Genomic DNA, 23267 nt, shown 5'->3' on the forward strand with positions numbered 1-23267 from the left:
AAGCAGTGGAGGTTAGCCTGACCTTGCATTGCTCCAATAAATACATTACAGCAACAACAGAGTTGGAGTCAGAAGGAGTTTGCAACAGTAGCATGGTGTAAATAATACATGGATATTAGAAAAGCAATTACGTCCCAATATCAGGGCCCATATCATGAGCACAAACTGCTCTGCAACACAAGCTGGCTCCGTGGGGATGAATGCCCTTCCTAAATTACAGCCTTACAGATCAGCTGGATGTTCACTCTTCCTGGAGCTTTGCAAATCAGCAGGGAGCTCCAAGCTTAGGGTCAGCCCAATTTTAATTTTTTTTTAAACAGATCTCTATAAGGGCATGAGTTCGTCTTTCAGGGAGAACAAAGCCCAATTTTGGCCCTGGAAAGGTGTGGGATGATATCTCTGTTTAGCTCTGGTGCCTCCAGGCTGGTGCAGAGGAGGGAGAACAAAGGTAGGACGATGATCAGGAAAACTGCAATCAGGCTGATGGCTTTTGTAGGGATCAAAACCAATACCTGGCCTAAACTGATAAATCTGGGGCGTATTTCTACTAAACAGAGCCTTGGCAAGGAGTCACATGCTGACCCTACACTGGACATGCCTGAAGTTAGGAGAGACTCATCTCACACTAAGAATTGTTGCTTTGAATTTGCTGCAGGAGGCCTGTCTCTGCTTTTCCATCTGTAAATGGAGAATGTGAACAACACACAGCTGGGTTCATTAGTGCTCCTCAGGCTGTTGGAAATCAGTGGTCAAAGGGACAAGTTCTCACCCCTGCATTTGCCACAGTCTTCTCATGTTGGGGTTGTGCCTCAGATGTTCAACAAGCAAGATCTTGACATCAGCTTTGGAAAAAGCCAGGCTGAGCTATCCACTTGGCAGAAAGTTCATTTTTCACTCAAAAATGATGGAACATGACGCTCTGAGGTGAGCTACATTTGGTTTTCTTGTGCAAAGCCTATGATTGGGCCTAAAAAGAGGCAGTCAAGGCTAACAACTCAACCAGACCCATCCAAGTGTGTGTGATTTATGGATGGATTACAGAGAGCTGTCCTTCACAGCAAGCTCCTTTAAATAGCCATGATCATGCTATAAAATTATGTAACAGAAAACAATAGCTTTTAATAAAAATAATCTTGCTTAGGATAAGGAGGCAGGCCCAAACTATTTTAATATCATATTTCATTGCCCAGTGAATGCATCTTGTTTGTTTTTTCCTGCTTGTTGTGGGTATAGAATTAAAAACCAAAAGGCTAATAAAAATGAAAAAGTTGTTGAGATAAAGGTCAATTAATCCCCAGAAATCAAGTCTTTTGCTCTTGCAGCTACAAAGTTTTCTAATCATAAAAATACTTTTTTCAAGCAATAGCTTAGCAATACTTAGCAAAACTTTACGCTAGGGGTGGCCAAAAATACTCAGTACAGGAGATGGAAATTATCTGTGCCATAAAGACACACAGCTGGTGAGAGCTCAGTGCATTAAAGACCCTGCTGAGGACAGTCAGCATCTGGCGAGCTGGTTGAAAACCCACCCAAAACATTTAATGATAAGAGCTTATAAAGATGCAAATACACGCCACTTTCTTCGGAGAATGACAGAATTGCATTTGTACGTGTCTTATCAGCCTCTTCTCTGTGACAAAGTTTAGCACCAGCCTGGTAAAATGTCTGCAAATCTATTTGGGTTTAATATTTGGAGTAAATAGTGCTTGTTGACAGGACTTCTTGCAGAACAGGTTCTGTGAGTGCCCTGTGAGTGTCTGTCAGTCCTGCCTTTTCACCTTCCAATTCTTGGGCTAAATTTCAGCCAAGGCAGAGGGCTAGTCTTAAACTGCCGGAGAGCAGGGTTATGTGGGATATTGGGAAGAAATTCCTCCCTGTGAGGGTGGTGAGGCCCTGGCACAGAGTGCCCAGAGAAGCTGTGGCTGCCCCATGATCCTTGGCAGTGTTGGACCAGGGCTTGGAGCAACCTGGGCTAGTGGAAGGTGTCCCTGCCCATGGCAGGGGGTGGGACTGGAGGAGCTTTAGGCCCCTTCCAACCCAACCTATTCCATGATTCCATTATATTTACCACCAAATACAGCACTGGTTCATGTACTGCTGCCACAGCAGATCCTGAAGCAATGAGAGGGCACCACGACCTCTCTGCTCCCGTAAGAATGGAAAATCCAGGGATACCCCTCCATTCCCAACACCTGCCTTGCTCCATACAACTCACTGTATAAGGTCTCAAGGCGAGAAAGACCAAAGGGCCATGAAACCATGAGTGCTAAGGAGAAAGAGAAATACATGAAAAATGCATCTTCTGCAGAAGGTCAGACCAAGCCTGGTCCCGGGGCTGGTCTGAGAGTGGCGCAGGGTGATGTGCAGAGCCTGCTTCCTCCTGTCTCCCTCTGCTTCTGGGAAGAAAAGGAAGCAGAAAGATTCCCTCAGGCCATAAATAGCAGACTTGAGATTGCTGCAGACCAAAAGTTTTCTGGAGTAATGTCCTCTGGCAGAACCACATCCGTATTACCTTCTCGAGAATGCAAACAAAATTCCCAGAAAATGGCAGGAGGAGCAGTGAGACTCATCCCACTGGAACAGGAAAAATGAGGTGGTGAACATAGCAACCTGCACTAAGATATTTAGATGTTTAAATTAGGTACTATGAATAAATTTTTCATGGGAAGGGTTGTAAAGCATCAGAACAGAGCATCTAGGGAAGTGGTGGAGTCACCATGCCTGGAGATGTTCTAAAAATGTGTGCACATGACACTTGAGGGCATGGTTAGTGGTGAACATAATGGCGGTGCTGGGTTGATGGCAGGAATTGATGATTTTAAAGGTCCTTTCCAGCAGTCATTATTCTATGATCCTATACTCCCTTCAGGGGGTTGTGGCTGCACACCCAAATCTCAGCCAGAGAGAGGGGCACGTACATGTCGAGCCACCTGGCCTCACTAGTTCTGCACAAGCAACTGATTGTCCATAAAGGACAAAGACAAATATCTGGAGGTGGTTAATTCTCATTCTCACCACCATCCACAGAGCCTATTCAATCAGTTTCCACATAAGGAGAAAATGAAATTCACCACTATTGCAAACCCTTCCCCAGTGTTGCCACATGAAGGAAAGTCTGTGAGAGATTTATTAAAGATGTGATTGGAGAGACAGATCCCAAACAAAAAACCCCCAAAAACCCGTTCTGAGTACAGAGTACTTCATGAAACACCTATATGGGAAGTCAAAAATTTCATTAATCCTTTCAGGTGGAAGGGACACCTATTCCATATTTATCATCCTGCACCACATGCTCATGGAAACCCCAATGAGCAGGGCATTAGGGACTCAGTATTTCATTTTATCACCTGATGGTGTCTGTGTCGAGCAGGAAAGACGGCAAATTATTTGCAAAATTATCAGGCTCCCTCAGTGCCTCAGCACTTCTCAAGGGAAATAACATGATTAGGAACATGGATGTCACCAAGACTAACCTCCACTACCTGAAAGGCATTTGCCTGCCTGACCTGAGTGTAGCCCACAGCTTTGCCAAGTGCCACTGAGCAAACAAAAATGCTCTCATGAGGCTCCAGACATCAGCTCAGACACCCCAATGGCATTTCACTCACCTCATCTGCGGGAAGGATGAACTTCACTCTCCAAAATCTGACTCTCAGCCCAGCAAGGCAGAAGGACTGCTAAAACTGGCTGTGTGGCAGTCCTGGCTGTTAGTCCAGCTGACTAAATCTATTCCTTGCAAAAATAAACAAAAGATGCCCCATGAAGGGAAAGCAGTGGATTTTAGCCCTTATTATTTCTAAAGATGCAACAAAACCCAGTGAAAGCTGATTTTAGTTGATGAATTTTGGCATGCCCTCTCAGGCCTGGCAGCACACCTTGTATCTGGAAGGCCCTTAATTTAGCAGCATGTCTGGTGGTCTCAAAAGGCAGAAATGAGTCCCAGGAATTCAGTGGAATTCCAAGACTCCCTTGTCCTTCCCCTGCAGGACCAGCTACCTCAACAGCAAGGACCTCCGTACAACCCAGAGGTTCTGTTATTGTCTCTGAGGCCTGCAGAGGTCTATATTCACCTTCAACACAATGCTCATGCTCTCAGCTCTGGGCTAAAATACGAACTTGCTAAATAAAAAGTTTTAAGGTTTAGAAAAAAGTGAGTGGGACCTGGAATCCTCCCCATCGGCAGCTTTAGCACTGACATCCTTGTAACCAGCATCTTCCCCACCCAAAAAGGTGCCTGTGGCAGCACTTTATACACACTTAATGTAGTATTTAATCTCTTCTGTGATGGACAATAATTTCTTCATGGATTTCAATGTTTATTCCTCTAGCCAGATCCATTGGGATGACCAAAAGATGACTGAAGATGTAGAGTGAGAAAACAACTAAGTGATAAAATTAAGTCACTGCTAGCACTTCACCACCCAGGAGTAGATTTGGGCTAGCAGTGCTAGGGAAAAAAAAAAAGGAAAGCAGAAAATTAAATAGAGACTTGTAAAACTTTTCGTTCCAAGAGGTGCTCCCTGCCTGTGCTGGGAGAAGAGAGGTCAGTACCTGCCCTGGCTCCGTCTGGCAGGGCCCAGAACCCAAACACATCTTGCTGGGAGCCCTTGGGAGCTCATAAAAGCAGAAGGAACCACTTCATCATGATCACAGAGCTGAAATCTGACACTCAGTACCACTCAGCATTGCCGAGGCAAAAAATACAAGCTGTCAATGCTTGTCTGAGGGAATACCAGCAGAAGGGCCATTTATTATTTCCCCTATTTCTTCTGCTGTTTCCCTAAGTGCCCACTTCTGGGCACTGTCAGACTGTGGTGAAACATCTCTGTAATTCACTACAGCTTTTTATGGAGACTTTCTCGGAGCCAAGGCTGCAAATGCCACTGAGGAAAATGACGGATGCTGCAGGCTTTAGGAAATTAACCATTCTCTGATTGCTTGCTTAGCCGAACAATTTGCAGTGTGATAGACAGAAATTATATCATCCAGTGTCAATTTGTCTATTCATTTTTCCCTCTCCACATGCTTCCTCTCCTTGATTGAATAATCACTAACAATAATCACAAGCATCTGGGGGAAGGAAGTACATCCATCAGTTTTAATGTCAGCAAGAATGAGGGCTGATTCCTCCAGCATTTACCATGGCTCTGCATCTTGAAAGTCATTTACATTTTCCTTATACCAGCACTAATACCCAGATTGTATTATTTCTGTTACCTACTCCTATTTCAGTTTAAAATCTAGGAACAATAGAATGGCAATTGGGAAAATACCCAGTTTCAAAAAATAGATGGTTGTTCCATCTGCTATCATGTATTACCACAAATATTTTCACATCTATCTTTTAATTCTCTCAGAGTACTGATGGAAGTGTAAGCTTCAAAGACTGAGGCTGAATAAGACAGACCTGCTCCAAAGAAGATGATTTTATATGAAGGATGAAAACAGTAAAGAACAGAGCTGTTAGGAAGGTGTAAGTAGGCAAATCCCAGGGATTGCAAAGGCTTTTCAAAGGCTATCTGTGCATAGATTACTACTTCCAGTAATAAATTACTTTACTGTGCCTAGATATTTTATAGACAACAATCCAGAATATATACTGGATATTCAGTGATCAAAATACCAAATTCTCAATTTCTATCATTGCATAACCTTAAATATATTTTTATATATCTATAAATGATACTATATCATCGTATAATTCCACAGTGGCATTCTCTAGTTTTGTGAACCGATTTCTACCAGCCGAGCTTTCAACTACTCCTGTTCAGAGACACAGAACAACAGAAAATACAAAATCAGTTTGAAGGCACAATAAGTGGTCCAAAGATTGCTTTTCCCAGAAAACTGTTAAAGTGGTTTGTTTATTCAATAGAATTTAATCATCTTTCAAACACAGTGACACAGACAAAAAAAAAAATACCCTGATTACTGTTCTAGTTATGGCTTACAGCAATTGATAGGCTTTCTATCACAACCATAGTACAGCTACAGAAACAATAATAAGCCAAAATTACAGGGTGTAAGGTTGACAAAAGAAAGGTCAGTCAAAGGACACAAGAGATTAACATCATCATAAAACCAACATGACTCTGCATGGATTTCTCCACCCCCACTGACACTGCCTTACAGAAAAAACAAACATGAACCAGCTTTTTTTTGTCATAGCCCAAGCTGCCCTAAAATGAAGACACAAAGTTTTACCCCAGTTTTCCCAAACTAAGCATTTTTTTTCCCACCAGGTGAAAACCAGGGGTATTTTCAACAGGCAGCAGCTGTTCAGTACAATTTACGTGGGCTCAATGCAGAGATTTGATCAGGGACCTCATGGCTGACAACAAGGAGGGCCCAGAAATGAAGCAAAAATCACCAGATTTTTGTCCTGTCACAGAGAAGGGAATTTTCATCCTTTCATCATCTCTAAGGGGGCAGGCTCTCAGGCACACATAAGTGCATATTCCTTGGCCAACACAAGGTTAACAAATAGGGATTAATTCTGCCTGTTCCACACTGCTAAGAAGGCAATAACCAGTCTTCACAAGCCATATGGAGCACTGGAGATACTTCAGTGTCTTGGTCCATCAGACAGCTTCAGGTACAATAAACATCTCGAGAACCAGCCAACAGAGTATCTGATTTTTCTGGCTTAATTTGTCACCGTTTTACATGCTAACACATTTTACAGTGATTAATACAGTTAAAAATGTACATCAGCTTACCCAAAGATCAAACACTGAGAACATCTATGGCTTCTAAATAGAAAGTCAGACATGTTGGTAACATATTTACATCTTTCAATTCTTGAAGCACTGAGGCAGATCTGTCTTTCTTTAAGCTTCCCACTACAGCCCAGTCCCTCATTTCCGATGTTTCTTGGATGCTCAGAATTTTGGGGAGCACTGGAGGTGCTGACAGCCTGGGACACAGGCTTCCTCAACCTGATGCCTCCTGTACATTTGGATTTCCCTTAAGTTTATTTTAAAAAGCACTTAAGTACAATTTTGAATAGAATTCTGGTTTTTTTAATTTTTTTTTTTTATTATTTTGAATACCATGCAGACAACGCAAGGATGCCCAGCAGGCTCACCCACATTAGACAGGATGATAACAAGACACAAAATGGTAATAGCCTGGGAGGGTTTTTTGGGAGATGCAGGTTATTGGCTTGACTTACAAGCATTGACGTAAGGCCTGAATTCTCTTTCTACTGAACCCAAATGTGAATGTTGTGGTGGCTTTAAAGGTAGTGGGCTGCATCCTACCTTGGACACATTCATATCACTAACTAATTCCACGCTGGTACTATAAAGCAAGCAGAAAAAAACCCTCTTTTCCTGAGGCCTGTGGTTCACATACATACTGCCAGGTACAGAGTGCTCATGTATGATTTACACTACCATGATGAAATGCTTTGCATAGATGATTTTGAAAGGATGATTTGATGAAATCTGTAAGGGAGAGTGACAGTCACAACTCTTCTGCTTCCAGAGAAGCTTGTCCTTTACTCACACCATTAAAAACATGGTATTGCTACTGCACTGTATCTAAAGCATATTAAACAGTGTATCTGAAACCAAGTGAGGGGAAAATAAGAGGCTGCTCTTCTTGCCCATGATTAGGGCCTGTTTCTGGAGCACATCAAAACTTCCACATGCTTCACTGGGTTTTGGAAAAGGCCCTAAGCATAAATACTGACTTCTTTATTCCTGAATGAAACCTCAGCTCACTCCAGAGTTTCCCAGGGAACTTGGCCCTTTAGGAATTGTTCAGTTTTGCTGTTTCCTTCTTCCTATACTTGTAAAAGCCCCAAAGCTCTCTGCACACTCAAATGTGAGTGAGATCGGGGGAAAGGCCCATTTCAGAGCCCTCCATGTTCACTATCCAAGTGGACAAGCCACCTGGCCTCTGAAGATCAAAAGGGACAGATTCCCCACCGCTCCATGTCTCAGTGTTTTCCCTGCCTCAGTTTCCCTCACACATGAAGCAGAGATTGCTCCTTGCTGCCAGGGAGGGTTGAGCACAGGCAGCCCACCCACACAGCTGCGTCACCACCAGCGCTTCTGCCTCCAAGGCCTGAGCAACACTTCCACTGAATCACCAAACACCCACAGAGGGGACTATTCTTGGAGCTGATTTCCTTCCGTTTACTACATCTGGCCATCCCAAGTCACCTTTAATTCATCATCAGCCAAGCCTGCAAGGGGGTAGATTTTTCGAGCGCTGGAGGAGCTACCCCTGATTGCTGCAAGCTGTGAAACTTCATCTGTTTTCTCTGCCATGTTATTACACAGCACTAAAGGCTCTGGAGCAGCGTTGTACTTGCAATCTCCTATACTCCCTCCACATTGCTTCTCCAGGAGACCACAGACCTACTCAGCACGGTGCCTCTCCTCCCCAAGATAGCAGCAGGACAAGCTGTCATGGCATGGTTCTCCCTTTTGCAATTCATGAGCTGGCTTTGACGACTCTGTTGCAATCACAGGAAATATGCTAAAATATTATAATGGCCCTATCGCCATTGAAGCCATTCTGTCCAACAGCAAAGTTGGATTTCATAAATCAAAAGCAATCAGCTAAACTATTCCAGCTAAATACTTCCTTCACTTTGATGAAAGCACTGGCAGATTCATAAGCCTCCTCTGTTGACCTGACAATAAAGTCAAAGAAATCCTAGTTATGTTTTTCCAACTGAACTTGCATTGCCAGTGTATGCAGATGTCAGGGACTTCTTAAGGGATTCTCCTAAATAATACGAGGAATTGGGGATTAAACCACATTTTCTCTCTCCCTGTCTCAGGCCTCATACCCTTGGCAGCAGAGCTGGGATTACAGCTCAGTCTCAGGATGTGGTACCAGACAGCTGACAGGCTTTCTTCATGGACAGATCAGAATTTTGTGGGGGGAATTTCTCTGGGGCCTGAAGCCTTTTCTCTGGGAAAGCACAACGTGCTACATGCATCTTTTACTTGCAGCAAGCACACCTGGTAGTCACTTCTTATCACTCAAGTATCCCGTTGTTCAAAGGTTAAGATTGGACATTTGGAGCTTTGACCTCATGGGAGAAGGGAAAACAAAACAGCCCCAAACTCAGACAACTGATTGATGTCAAAAGAATATTTTCATATGCTCAGCACACAAAAGAATGATGGCAGAAAACAAGGAGAGTCCTTCTTTCTGCAAAAGCCCTTCTGCATATGGCATTTCTGACAAATGTCATAGTTTTGCAATCATTTTTTGAGCAACACCTGAAAAATGAATCAGAAAGTGAACATGTTGTGACATGCATTTCACCTCGAGGACTATTTTATATATTTCATTAATTATCTTTCTGGCTTGCAAATCACTCCTTATATCTAACTGTACACCTATGTACACCTTCACAGAAATATCTGGGCCTATTTCTGCAGTCCCTACACAAATAAAATACCCACCCACTTGAATGGGGGCTCTATTCAGGTAAATGTGGCAAGACTGGGCCTTTGGTGCATATGTGCAAGCATCCTGAACACACTTCTTAAAATCATTAAAAAAATATAGTAGCTATAGGTCTATAAGCAATCAAAATCTAAACACCGTAAAACTGCACTTATTACAATGAATTTACATTGCTCATTTGTATGAAGCAAACAATGGAAAGGAAATGTCTTTGACCCTGTAATTACAGATTTACTGTAAATACAGTTTTGCTTATCCTTTTGTCTGTCCAAAAGGATTCCTTGCAACTAAAAAGAGGGATTTGCACCACTTCTATCAACATATGGATGCTTCTCAAGTGCTCTCCCATCTTTTTTGAAGTGCCTTTTGCAACATATCAGACTCCTTTCAGTTGATTTTGTTCACTTCGATCACCATAGTAAAGAAAAATCTCTTACTAAAGAAGGTAACCTTAGCAGAGCAGCAGCAGCAAAGCAAACCTGAAGTCACTACTAGTCCCAAACTCAGGCAGAATAAGGAGTAAGGGCTCTTAAGTATCAGCTTCAGTGTCATTACTGTTATCATAAAGCTTAATGCACAGCGAGACGGCCAACCTGCAGTGTCACATTGCTCTCTAAATAGCACTTTCGTCACAGCACTTCATTGTCAAAGCCCTTTGCACACAAATTTACAGAACACAGCAAAGACAAAGATCTCTTTTGCATATTGAATCAAGGAAACCATTTCACCTACAGGTTCATGAGTGTGCTGCCTATTTCACAGGTAGACGATACGAGGGGGTGCTCAATAACACGCCGTGTAACTCTAAGACCTAAAACACAACACCACAAATAATATACTAAGCTTAAGCACTGGTCCTTCACCCGCCCCTGGCTGGTTTTTCCCAAGTGGGTTCTGACACTTTATCAAGGATATGGGTTACTTCTAAGGCAATCAGACCTCAGGAGTCCACTGTAAAGTCAATACACTCTCACATACCATCCAGGTCAATGCTGGCCAGCAGGGACTTTTAAAACGGTGACCATCGTGCTTCACTTCCTTTGTGATCATTTTATCTGTAGTGTGAGCAAGTTGCACAGCTCTCAGCATAGCACAGAGGATTTTAAAAGGAGCTTTGTGCATTCATGCATTACAAAATCAAAATTCAAGTCCGTATTTGGATTTAAACCCTCTCCGCCCTCCACAAAAAATTACCCCTCATACAGAACTTTAAACTTCAAATCCTTGATCACAGATCTTGTAATCTACATAAAACAAGACGAGGCAACAGCCCGAGTGCTTCAGACTAAGAATTTAGATGGGAAACTCTGTTAATTTAACTATGCCAGCACAGCTGAAACAGCCAATCTCACCTGTGTGTATGCAGCCATACCAGTATGAAAGGGCATACACCAGCAGCCTACTACGGCAAAAAACTCCAGCCACCTGTGGCATCTTTTCTGCTTCAGGATTTTGCCAGCTGTAGCAGGTGAAATATTAGGCTTGGCATACCTGACAGAGCTACAGTGATGACATTTAAAGAATACACCACCAGCCCTTTTACTATCCTAACAACATTCTCAATATACAAAAACATCACATTAAGACATTTGACATCTCAAATGCATAATTTTAAAATAAGCATCATAATCTAAACCACAAAATATCTTCTCTGTATTTTAGCTTCATTTCCTGACATTAACTTATTACAGATACCTGAAAGTGTTAACTCTACCTGCACAACAGTGAATCAACATTCAGATACTTTTGAGAAGTCTTTAATAAAAATTAACAAGGAAAGGGTTTTTTTCTATTTTACACTGAACCAAAAAAATCAGCTTGTAAAATATAACTATGTAATCCCCTTGCTCTTCATCTCAAGAAAACCTTGTGAAGGAACTTGTTTCTTCAGCAAGGACTCCAATGTGATGCTGAAATGGTGGCTGTAGGAGGAAGTGCACACATTGCCATGTGTTAGCCAGAAGGAAAGCATCACAGACAAGGAGAAAGGAAGCACACTCAGCAGAAGAGAACAGAAATGCAAGATGCAAGAAGGAAGGAGAAAGAATCTCTAAAACAATATCACAACATGATTCACACAGTTACCTGTTGCTGTGAATGGGAGTTCAACGTTCTGTTCTATCCTGGCTGAAAAAATTCATAAAGTGATTTTGTTTATTCCTAACACATCTATCTGCTGTTTTTGATCAACACTTTGTGACATTACAGAACAAAGATCTTAAGTTATATATCCCCAATAAGCTATATGCTAAAGAGTATTTTCAAAAACCTAAAGGCCAGAGAAGAGAGTGTTCAATAAAATCTGGCAATACCCCAAGGTACTCGATTGAGAAACCTATGTAAAGTCTTACAGGTTATGCTAAAATTCTCCACCACTGTTTTTCCTCAAAAGTTTGGTGCTTTTCTTCATAGTGAAATGATAACTATATTAATGTGCTCTATTTATCCCTAAATCTATTGTAAATGTGCTTCTTATCTGACTTCCTTTCCAGAACAGCTTGTACCCTGGGGCACAGGAGTTTTGCTTCTCTTACACTGTTATGGACCCAACTCTGCTAGCAGGAAAGATGCTGGTATCCTAGATCTTATGGGACGCAATGCATTGAGGAAATTTATATCAAACAATTATTGCATAATCTCAGGGTGTAATAATACCTCCTACACCTTACACAGGCCATCGAGCTCCTGCCACTCTCGCAGTGTCCCTGTCAGCTGCAGGTCCCCGTGTGAACCCGCAGGATCCCCTTGCTGTGCATGTGGAGGAAATTGAATATTTCCGAGGGCATCGCGTGGAAGCCGGGGCGAGGCTTCACGTTGTCATAGTAGTGGTGAGTTATAAAAATCCCTGAGGGGTTCATGGGGAAGGCCCAGAAGCCGAAGAGGTGCACCTCCTCGCAGAGCTCCAGGGCCGCAGTCACCAGGATCAGCCCGGTGCTGACCCGCTTGGCCCGCACGCCCTGGCCGAGCCAGTAGCGCGAGACGTTGATGAGATACTGGGGGTGGAAGTAATAAACAGCCTGCTGGGACTCAAAGTCGTCCAGGACGTATTTGACCCGGATGGACACGTCCGTGTTGCGCGTGTTGTAGAAGGCCGGCAGCAGCACGGACGCGTTCTCGTACACCTGGAGCACGTCGTAGAAGGGCTTCCTCCATTTCTCCAGCTTGTGGAATCTGAAGGGGAGAGGGTGTGAGTGATGGTCAGCCCAGACCCAGCAAGAAACCCCCAAGGGGTTTTGCTGAAATATTTCTGACACAGAGATAATTGAGCTGATGTTTTAGTTATCAAGGGGAATGTACTTAGATTTGTAGCTACAGCATGAGCATGAAATGTAGGGTAAAAATTCAGGGGATAAAAAAATTCAGAATAACTTATTTAAACAGTGGATAAACCTTGTGGGCATTTCTGGTATCTCACTTCTTATGGTATTGTTAGAAGTATGTAATTTTTCCAAGCTATGTAGTGCACCATGCAGTGCAGAGCTGTATAATAAGGGTTGAACACCAAAGCTAGCAAGTATTTAAAATGTCTAACAGTAGCACTTTCAAAAGAAAACCAAAAATCAAACAAATTATTTTTGTTGCTTGAGGAAAGAAATACATTCCCCCATCAAGAAAGGAAAGCAGTAATGAGCCTCATGGTCCCAAACATGCCACAAGGTACCACTAGGACATTAACAAATTTAAAATTAAAATCACTGAGTCAGTCCTGGCTACAAAGTTTAACTGACATTTCTTTAAAACATGTGACAAAGTGTGTTACTTTATTTACTTGATGATCTTAATTTTCCAGCCTTGATGACTCTGATTCTATGACTTCAGCATTTAGGTTGGGATCCAGTTTCTTTCACCATGAATGTTTCTAAGACATTTGACTGGGACTTGCAAGCAGAACACAAGACTTCCAGGGGAAGGAGGGCTCTATTGTTTCGATTTTAGCTCATTTACTTTCCATTTCCTATCATCAAAATGCGGGTTTAAGTGTTTAGCACATTTCTACAACTTGTTACTTATTCTGTGTACTGAATAGCTTCAATTTAGAATGAAATATATGATTGTTACTGTTGATTTAAAGTAGGATTTGGGAAAAAATTCTGTGTAACAGAATTACATTAAAGGTAGATTTGGGGAACCAAGAGAAATGAAAATATAAAAAACCAGAAATAACCTCTCAGTGATTATACTGGGATTGACAGTCACGACATCTGTCTTCACCCCAACGTCCATGAAGTATTTCTCAGATATAGGAGGCAAATTGCATCTATAAAGGAAAGAAATTAGTAAGAAAGTTAAAAAATTCCTTGCTCTTTTTTGGGACTAGAATATAGAATTTATTTAAGCATTTCTGCCAAGCAACAAATCTAAAAACAGAGTGAGAATTTAAAATTGTATCAAAACATGTTGATGCCCAAACTACACAATAATCTAACAAGTTCTTGGGGGCTGTGTGAAGACCTCTCTTGTTCCCTCACCTGTGAGAGATGACCCCTCTTTGCAGGTGTAGCCAATGCTCATTTTACTTCCTTAATAGCAATTTACCTGTTTACTCTGGCAGTTTAGGATGCGAAATGGGATGAAGCTCCAAGGCCAATCAGCCTTTAAAATCAAAGGCTTACTCAGTAGTAGCTGAGAGGTATTCAATAATTAATAAAATATATCTATAACATTGCCTTTAAGATGTTTTGGTTTATACCCAGGAGAATCTAGGCAAAATGCTCCACAAGAGACAAATCAATCCAGACCTAGTTAATCCCAAACTATCTGCTTCCTTTCCTTTTCCATTTATAAGTGTTTAACCAGCACAGTGTGATAGCAGGAATTCTGACTCTACAGGTTCGCCACAGGACATCAAAGTTATTAGAGGAAATATTGTAAGATTTGCAAGCCTTGACTTTGCCCAGCCTCCATTCACCTTGGCCTTGTCCTAGATACATCATCTCACAAAATTTAGAGCATCCCTCAAGAGATGCTGAAGTTATTGAAATGCACACTCACAAGCTACCACAGTCTTTTCTTCCAAAGGAAATCCAGCTGAAAAAAACCTTCAGCATGTGTTTTCAGGGGTAAAACATTTGGCCTGGCAACTGGTTTTACATCCAGTTTGAGCTAGAGTTAGGCACTTAATGACACTTTGAAAGCTTTTTGAAGTGATCTCCAAGCCTCAATAAAAGCCATTTCTCCTAAGATCCCCGCATCTCAAAAATACTGTTGTGCCTAATTCCCAAAGTTCTCCGTATTTCTGAAGAACAGGGCTGAGCAAAAACAGGGAGAAAGCTGTGATGGTACTTAGGGTAAGAGATGCTTAGTGTTTTCACAACACCACAGTTCAGCTGTTAGGATAATTTCTCAGTCAAAGAGAGAGAACAAGTTCGGGAGCAGAAGAATGCACAAAAATCCTTCTAAGTCCTTCTCAGGATCAAGAGCTCACATCCACCTTCCAGAGAGTCCCTCTTTATCAGGTCAGAGAACGGTTTTTAGCTATCCTTCTCATAGGCAATGCCATTTCTAGCACCATTTCCTCTGCTGGATCATGGAACTCAAGTCCCCGGGCAACCCCAGTTCCACCTAGCACTGGGCACTCTGCTCATCAGATTGTATTTGAAGAAGGTTTCCAAATAATCAGCCTCAATACCTCCGAACAGGAAATTCCCACCAGGATTAAGAGTGGCTGAATTTGTTGAAGGTGATAATGCCTTATAAAAACGGTATAATCTGCACAAACAGTACTTTTTCATAAGACCCCAAAAACTCATCCCTGTCGAGAGAGCAGTCCCATCTCTAAATTCACCCAGCGTTTCATCACAGGGCCCTGCTCTGGCCAGTAGATGGAGACAGACAATAACTACTAGCAAATGCAGTTGTGGTGTGTATTTGATATACTCTGTCGTAATATAATTAACTGCTTTCAGAATTTACTTCACAGAACAATCTTGGTTGCATCCTGCTGGCCACAAGAAAAGATTTCCCCAAGTGTCCTGAAGGTATCGCTGAATGTTATCAGGGCTTCATAGGCAGCTTGTGAAATATTTTAAATTATTTCACTGGTGACCAAGATGATGATTGCTGAGAGTTTGGAGTGGTGACTGGAAAGCAGATGTGCTCAGACTTGACCTTAAACACAGGCTTTACTTTAATACCGGTATGAATTTTCAAACATTGCCACGTCTCTGTGCATATTCCACATTTTGGAGATGGAGAACCAGGGGTTTCTTTGGCACAAGTAATGACATATTTATTCATATTCCAGTTCTGCCTAAACCTTTATTTAATTGTTACTGGTACCAAACACAACCCAATATCTAAGTTCTGTAATAATCTGCTCACTTTTTTTACCAGTTTTGGTACAGTTCAAGGAAGTGTAATGGTGGTAAAACAGTCCTTAAACATAAATGAGATTTGCCAGACGTATTTCAGCTTCTGCTTCAAATCTTGCCATCTTCATGTGTCACATGAATTCTTCTTTCATCCATACTGATATTTGTGACCCAACACAACAGCAGGGAATCTACAGTAATTATTTAACATATATGGAGTGCACTAGGCTTTTAAGAAAAAAATTATGTGAAGCCTGGACTTTCTCACAGACTTTTTTTCACTGAAAACTAAGATAATAGTTTTCTATAAAGCTGGAATAAGAAGGAGACACAAGAGTCTGAAAACAATGAATACTGAAGGTAGGAGTTGTAAAATTTTCTCGTATGATGTCAAATTAAATTAAGACTGCACTGAACCAAAATCTGATCTGATATTTGCTGGTATGAAGTCAGAGAAATTAATTGTTTTATGCACAGTTATTCTAAACGGACGACAGCATACCCAAGATCAGAAAATAGGCCAAGTGAAATAAAGAGATTTTTCTTTTCTAGAGAACAGGTCATGAATCTGTGAGCTAGCGGTCATATGCCAGGACCCAGGCAAAGAGCTTAACAGGATTTAGAGAGGGATTAGTCATGCATATGAATAACAAAAAAATCTTTCTCATATATATTAAGGATTAAAAAACTGCTGCTAGACTCTCTGATCCAGGGACGCTCATCATGGGACATCCTAATTTATGCAAAACCTGGATAATTCCACATATAGTGAGGAGCAATGAAGACACTTAAACCTTCAAAGTTATTCTGGTGACTCTGGAGGCTCTGGATTGATTGTTGATTACTGTAACTCCTGTTATTGAGCACCTGAGCTCTGCACCAGTCCAGAAACACACCTCTGAGGCACATGAGCGGTGAGCTGTTACCATCTGACCAAGCTGCTTTTCACTCAATAGAGGTTGTACCTCTGGCTCAGATCTGCCTCAGAAAATCACAGCCATGTTCATAGGACACTGCTTATAGGTTAATGTCCATAGAAGGATAAATCCACAACCTGAGTGGCAGGGGATGTCCTGAAAGAGAGCATCAGGCTTTGCCAATGAGTCAGTGATTAACCGCATGGAGTTAGGGAGAAATAGTTCCTCAAAGCATAATTTTTACATAAATACTATAAAGTAAGATGGTTTGGGTTGGTTTTTCTTTTTGAAACACAGCTTTTTGTGCAAGAGGCAGGCTTGACACAGCCAATTTAGCAAATGTCATGTTTCCATGTGAGAGAGAATAGCTTTGCAATACTGTATTTGTCGTTAAAAAAGGCAAAAAGAGAAAAATGGAGCTGTGCCAGTTACCGAAACACGAAGTCTGCACTGTCAATCTCCCGGCCACATCTGCTGTTCTTCAGAATTCCTCCGTTCCCAACCACTGCACATCTCTTAAACTGGGAGCGGTGGTATGGCATGTCCTGTAACAGCACGGCAAGGAAACGGTTAAAGACCCCAAAACATGGGTCCAACAAGTCTGTTTTTTACTTTTTCCTTTTTTGTCTGTGCAGTTACACCTTGCTGCAGAAGCATTAATCATAGGATGATAACACTGATTGTGGGGTGCAATATTCCCTGTACATAAAGTGATGGGATATTTTGCTGTGTAATTAGAGATGGCACGGGCAACAAACCCAAATGGAAAAAAAAGAAATACCCTGTTGTTTTCCCCAGGAGTAACTCCCTTAAGGAGTAATTTTAGACACTTTCTTTCTCCTTTGATTTCCACATGAGGGCACAAACCATAAATCAGTGTAGCCCAGGCACTGTTTTCTGAGCTCCCTGCAAACTGCTCGGTTCCCTGGCTCTGGTGTCCTGCTTTTGGGAAGTCTGCACACAGAGTTCCAGAGCAGACAGTAAAGCCCAAGAAACCTTTCAGACAGCACATTACAGAAAGTAGCCGAAATTTTAGTCCTTACCAACACTAATTGTACTAATAGTATTAATGATTATTAATTAGCATTCATACTACCAAGACTGCCTTTGGTCAGGCACTTTTTTGGACTTGTGAAGGATGCATCTTCCTGTAATCTTTGGGCAGAATCCTGCCTTTGCACACAGACATGCAGCTGCTGCCGAAGCCAGAGAGAGTGAAAATCACATCTTGAGAACAAACTGGGCTGTTAGGGTGAGAGGGCTGTGACGCAGAACTGAGCCACGCTACACCTTATGAATATGTAGGGTGTGCTTATATAAGCATGAGAGTGCTCGTTTTTGGTACATACATATTTTATCAATAATCTCATGCTGCAAACTACAGAGGGACGCCGGAGTTGCCTGACATTTCTGGGTGATTATTCCCAGGATCTTTCCACAGCATCTATAAGCCATGAGGAAAAAAGGGCATGCAATTACACCTGTCTGAGAAAAGCAGCAGCTGTCTGACAGAAAGGAAATACGGAGCTGTCTGTGCTTTATGCAGTGATTTCTCATCACAAAGTGCCTCAGCAGCCCTGGAAGGGAAATCAGATGCCAGGTGTCCGTGCTTAGCAAAAGGCTATTGCCCCTACAGCACTGCTGCTGTGCTTTTAGCCCTTTATTTCCTACATTTGCCAGACTGCAGCCTGGCTCCTATGCAGAGGGTGGCTTTGGCCACTGTCCAGTGACTCCCAAAGGAATTTTGGCATTTGATAACACCTTCACAGCATCCTGATCATACCTGAACAAACACCACAGCAGCTCTAACACACTCCTAGCAGAGCTCAGGCATTCAGCCTGTTGTGCACTCATCTGCCTAATCAGGCAGGGTTTTGAGGATAATACTCCTGGACTTAGATGTACCCATTCTTTGCATGTTCCCAGATGCCAAAGTGCTTTCCTGGATCCAAGCCCTTCCCCTGCTTCCGCCCCAGCTCCCCATGTGCATGTTTAGATAACAGCACTTCCCTACCTCTCAGCAGTGCTTGGAAAGCCAAAGGATTAGAAGCGGCTGGACCCTGAAGGACAGGTTCAATGGCACAAATCTAAATACTTAACCTGAATATACATCTGACTTTTCAAAAGGGATCAATTTCAGCTACCCCCTCCAAGTATGCTGCTGTAAATTGAAGGGGTCTGCCTCGGGATAAAAATGCAGCCACATCAGCCCATTCCTGGACATCAGTCACTATGTGCAGAGGGAATTGCCCACTGATCACAACCTTGAATGCCCCTGGAGGTCAAGCATTATTTGCTGGAAAGGTTTTGAATAATCATTGTGATGAATATACTTAAAAATTATGAAGTCTGTTCACAGATCATCTGCAGACAGAAAGAAGTATAAAAATAGTCATTGTGAATATGATTTATAAAATAATCTTGTCAAAAAGAAAAGCAGACCTACCCCCAAATGTTGGATTTATTATATACATTATACTTTATAATTATTAATTTAGTTAATTAAAATATAATATCATAATATTATACTTTAAAAGAGTTCTGATCAGTAAGTGTCTCTTTGATTTAGCTTTCTTATTTCATTAGCCACTTTGCTCCTAAGTCAGTGATATTCTGCAGGACATTATGTGTGTGTACATATATATATATATATATATATATATATATGTATGTATGTATCTATATATATTGCAGATGACCACTAGAAAACAGGATAATCATCTAAAATATTGTATCAAAAATAAACATTTTCAAAATATAGGCAATAAATTTTGTAGAAAAGTCAGATAAGTGCTAAATGCTTGGCTATAAGATAGTGCCTAATGCAGCAAGTACAGTGAAGTTGATCCTGCAAATGGGCAGAGACACCTTTGGAAACATCTTGAAGATTTCTTGGTTGATATGGAAGATGCCACTAGTGTCCACTTCATATTTCAGTTTAGTTCCCAAGGGAGTATTTTTCTGGGTGGTGAACAGAAAGGATGGGGCGTTGCAACACCTTGACAGAGTAGACCTATGACAGGAAAAAGAGAGAAATAAGATCAAGGAGCTGATGGCACGATACAGGATTTGCAATTGCTGTTACTCCTAACAGGTATTTTTCACGAAAAAGAAATTTTTTAGCCCTAGGATGGGTAAAATGGTGGTTTGCTGGTGAAATTTTCCTTGATCGAGAAAACTTTGGTAAAACAAAAACAAAAGAGAGTAAATGAGACACCTGTACTTGCTTCTTCTAGGCTGGGGAAATACATGTACAAATTCAGCCCTGCTCCAGTCCCCAAAGATGAGCTTCTGCCTCCAACATCCTGGCAAAACCACCTTAATGAATTAGTACCTCTCCACTTTAGAGGTCTTCCACATTTTACAAATTATGTACTCGTCACTGGGCAGGAAATGTAGGGGTTAAAGAGTTCCTCTGGGGATGTGGAAATTTGGCAAGGCAGTACTTAAACACAGCTATGCCCAAAGACACTGCCCCACTTACCAGCCTGCAGTGGAGCAGTAATCAAAGAACACTTTGATTACAACAAAAACTTTCAAAGGTTTTGCCCTCAGCCTTGCACATGTGTGCATCAGAAAGGTGATGTGGCCCTCACAGATGGGTGCCAGACAAACAGGCCTACAACTCCAAAACCTCAGACAAATGACCGAAATTTTCTTTGTCCCTGGGACAAAATGGAAGAAATTCCAGTGCAAACAAGAACCATATAAAATCCCAAGCATGGGATTCACACTAAGAGAGAAAAAATATTCAACTCTAATGCTTTTACCGTGTTTCATATGAAATGTAAATGGTAAAGCAAATGGGTATTTGCAAATAAGGTTCCCTTTCCTAGCTCCCATCTTTCCCTGAATGTTTTTCTTCTTTTGCTGGTGGCACTGAAAGCCTTGACTTTTGCTCACTCTTATTCCAGAGATGGTTTATTTCTCAGTCAAGGCGTTTGATACCTTTAATGAAAATACGTGTCATGGCAAATGTACAAGCATGAAGACAAAGCCAAATGGCTCTCAAATAACCCAGATTAAATGCCTTGCCTCTGGGGTCTGCGGCCTCATATTCTAAGTTGGAAGAATAAGCCAGTCTACTCTATGGGCTTTATAACAAGCACTAGAAAGCAAATACAGAATTATGCAAACATTTCAGTGATGCCCAATTGCTCTCATATACTTGACTCATGAAGGATGGCACAAAATGATGGTCAGATCAAGGCAGCAAATGAGACTGAAAAAGTCAATTAATAATGTCTAACAGCAAAAATAATTACAAGCAGACAGTGGAATTGAATTGTTATAGTTGGGATATGAGAAAAACCTCTTCATTGGCTGAGCCTTAAGGAATTGAAAGAGATGTTTTTCCTAAATGTCCAGGTGGTTCTCTGGAGGCACAGTCCTTTATTGTGAATGATATCTGATGGAAGAAGACTCTCAAGGAAACTATTTTCCTTAGTCTCCAGATACAAACTCTATTGTGATTTTTGCCCTTCCTCCCTCCCTACTGCTTGAGTACCTGCCATTTAAAATCTGCTGGATTCAGCTCATCTCACATGATGGTCCAGGACTGGCAAAGCTCAAAATCCCATAGCTCAGAGGGTTACACCTTTTAACCTCCTCTAAACAACCTCCAAACTCAGAGACCTTGGTCTACTTTCAAGGGGAGGCAGCAACTTCCTCTCACATTCACACACTGAAGTCTCTGTCCTGTTGGACACAAATGAAGCAGACTATAGACGTTTTTTCTTTTTCATTACAAACACAACTGTTGTTCCTGAAAGCAGCTGACAAAGGTTATGTTACATCTGGGTGCCAGTGAGAGTTTCTGAAGCAGTGATGTATCAGTTAGGCAGGTACAGGCAGTAACTGGAGTCTTTAATCTCTTTTTTCTCTCAGTGCACAGGGTGAAGAGGGGTTCTTTGTTTAATGTGCTGGTGTTGGCAGTCTGAGACAGGTTGACAGTCCTCCTGGTGGTCTTTGGATAGTCCTTTCTCATTGCTCCCACCTCTGCTCTGGCCTCCAGACCTTAAAGTGCTCCTTTCCATACCTCAAAGTGCTACTTGCTCTCTGGGCACAATCATTACTGCTCTCACTCCAGCTGTTTTTAAAATAATGAGCTGTAATCCTGAATGACTCCTCTCTTCAAAATGGGCTCTGATAATTGCCTATCAAGTAATTTCCAGGAAAAATATGACCAAAAAAACCATCTAAAAAAACTTAGGTGTGGAGATCACATTGGAAAAACTGTTATGAGTCTGAGACTAACAATGTTATTTTTAAAGATGTCAATGACTAACTCAGCACATGCATTCTCACATTCTCTCATTAACTCCTGACAGCTATTTCCTGGAATCATGCAAGAGAATTTGGGATAAAGCTGGGGGCCTTATTCTAAACAACAGCTCTGAATTGTACCAGTGACTTTCAGATTTTAGTCTACAGCATTTACTCTGAAATAATGTGTTTTCTCAAAACCCACTCAAATATGGCACTGGAATATATCAGTATATAACTTTCAAAAATTGTTTTGGCTTCAATCTACCATTGCCTTCACAAGACCAGTTTCAAAAGCTGTGTCTTGAGAAGATCATGGACGACCTTCAGCAGAGAAGTTACATGAAGAAAGACAGAAGACTACAGAAACAAACTGAGAGGTCTCTGAAGACCAGAAAAAATATGTAGATAATCTGTGAGTAATAGCTGAGAAGCCATTAAAAAAAAAAAAAACAAAAACAAAGAAAGTAATAAACAAGATCTGACAGTCCCTAAAACACCCATAAAAAATGCAGTTTGGGTATTTTGTAGGCCAAATTTGCAGTATCACCAGTGATATTACCATTCCAAGCCAGAGAGTTAGGTTGAAGTGTTAGGTGCACCCATTAAATCTCATCTCCATCCTGACTTCTGCCCAAATGATACCTGGAGGTCTTTCCCACACCACATTCCTTGCCTTTCCTGAAAGACTGTTCCACATGCCAGAAAAACATTTCTTTCACTCTTGGTGTTGAGTTTTTTTCAAATAGGGGGGAAAAGTCCACATTTATTCAAAAGGATGGTACTCCAAATGTTGTCATGCTTACTCTTGCTATCCATATGAAATTTTGGTCTCTCTGCAGGAAGCTAAACTCAAACTGAAGTAAATTCTACTCAGTCTCATTAATGTGAGCCATTCTTACTTGAATAAATTGGCTTCTGTGACATTCATCTCCCATTTGCACATCTGTAGGCTCTTCCATCTGTCAAACAATTCAGTTTGTTTCACCCTAAAAGATAAAAAAGAAAGAAAAAAAATTAAAATTCAGGTTATTACAAGGGCTTCATTTCCCAAAACGGCTGCAGATAGAGTACCATGCAAATTGATGGGGCAAATCAGTCAATCTAGACAGTACAAAATTTATCATTTTTATTCCTTTTTCTGCTCAGACATAGCCACTCTAGCATACGCAAGAATTGATGTTTGGAACTGATTTCTTCTCCTTGATAGGCTTTCTCCATATTTTTTCAGGATTAAAAATGCAATATTGAGCAAGAAGCATCTACTCTACCAAAATCTGCTGGGAAGCAAATGGATCTCTATCAGATAGGTTTGAGGGAAAAGATGCACCCAGCAGAA

The 23267-nt window shown here is 41.4% G+C and overlaps 1 protein-coding gene across 6 annotated transcripts in view; it reads right to left on the reverse strand.

Moving 5' to 3' along the window:
• Positions 1 to 5845: 5845 nt before the first annotated feature.
• The window catches only part of ST8SIA5 (ST8 alpha-N-acetyl-neuraminide alpha-2,8-sialyltransferase 5), a 68687-nt gene continuing 51265 nt past the window's right edge, over positions 5846 to 23267 (reverse strand). For all 6 annotated transcript variants that reach the window (XM_010409659.4, XM_010409656.4, XM_019292004.3 and 3 more), the window contains 5 exons: positions 22831 to 22917; positions 19532 to 19676; positions 17096 to 17208; positions 13601 to 13693; positions 5846 to 12606 (listed from right to left, as the gene is read on the reverse strand). In XM_010409659.4, coding sequence (XP_010407961.1) covers positions 12144 to 12606; positions 13601 to 13693; positions 17096 to 17208; positions 19532 to 19676; positions 22831 to 22917 — 901 coding nt within the window. In that variant the 3' untranslated portion in view covers positions 5846 to 12143. The remainder of the gene's footprint in view (positions 12607 to 13600; positions 13694 to 17095; positions 17209 to 19531; positions 19677 to 22830; positions 22918 to 23267) is intronic.

Source organism: Corvus cornix, chromosome Z, assembly GCF_000738735.6.
Source record: "Corvus cornix cornix isolate S_Up_H32 chromosome Z, ASM73873v5, whole genome shotgun sequence".
NCBI lineage: Eukaryota > Metazoa > Chordata > Aves > Passeriformes > Corvidae > Corvus > Corvus cornix.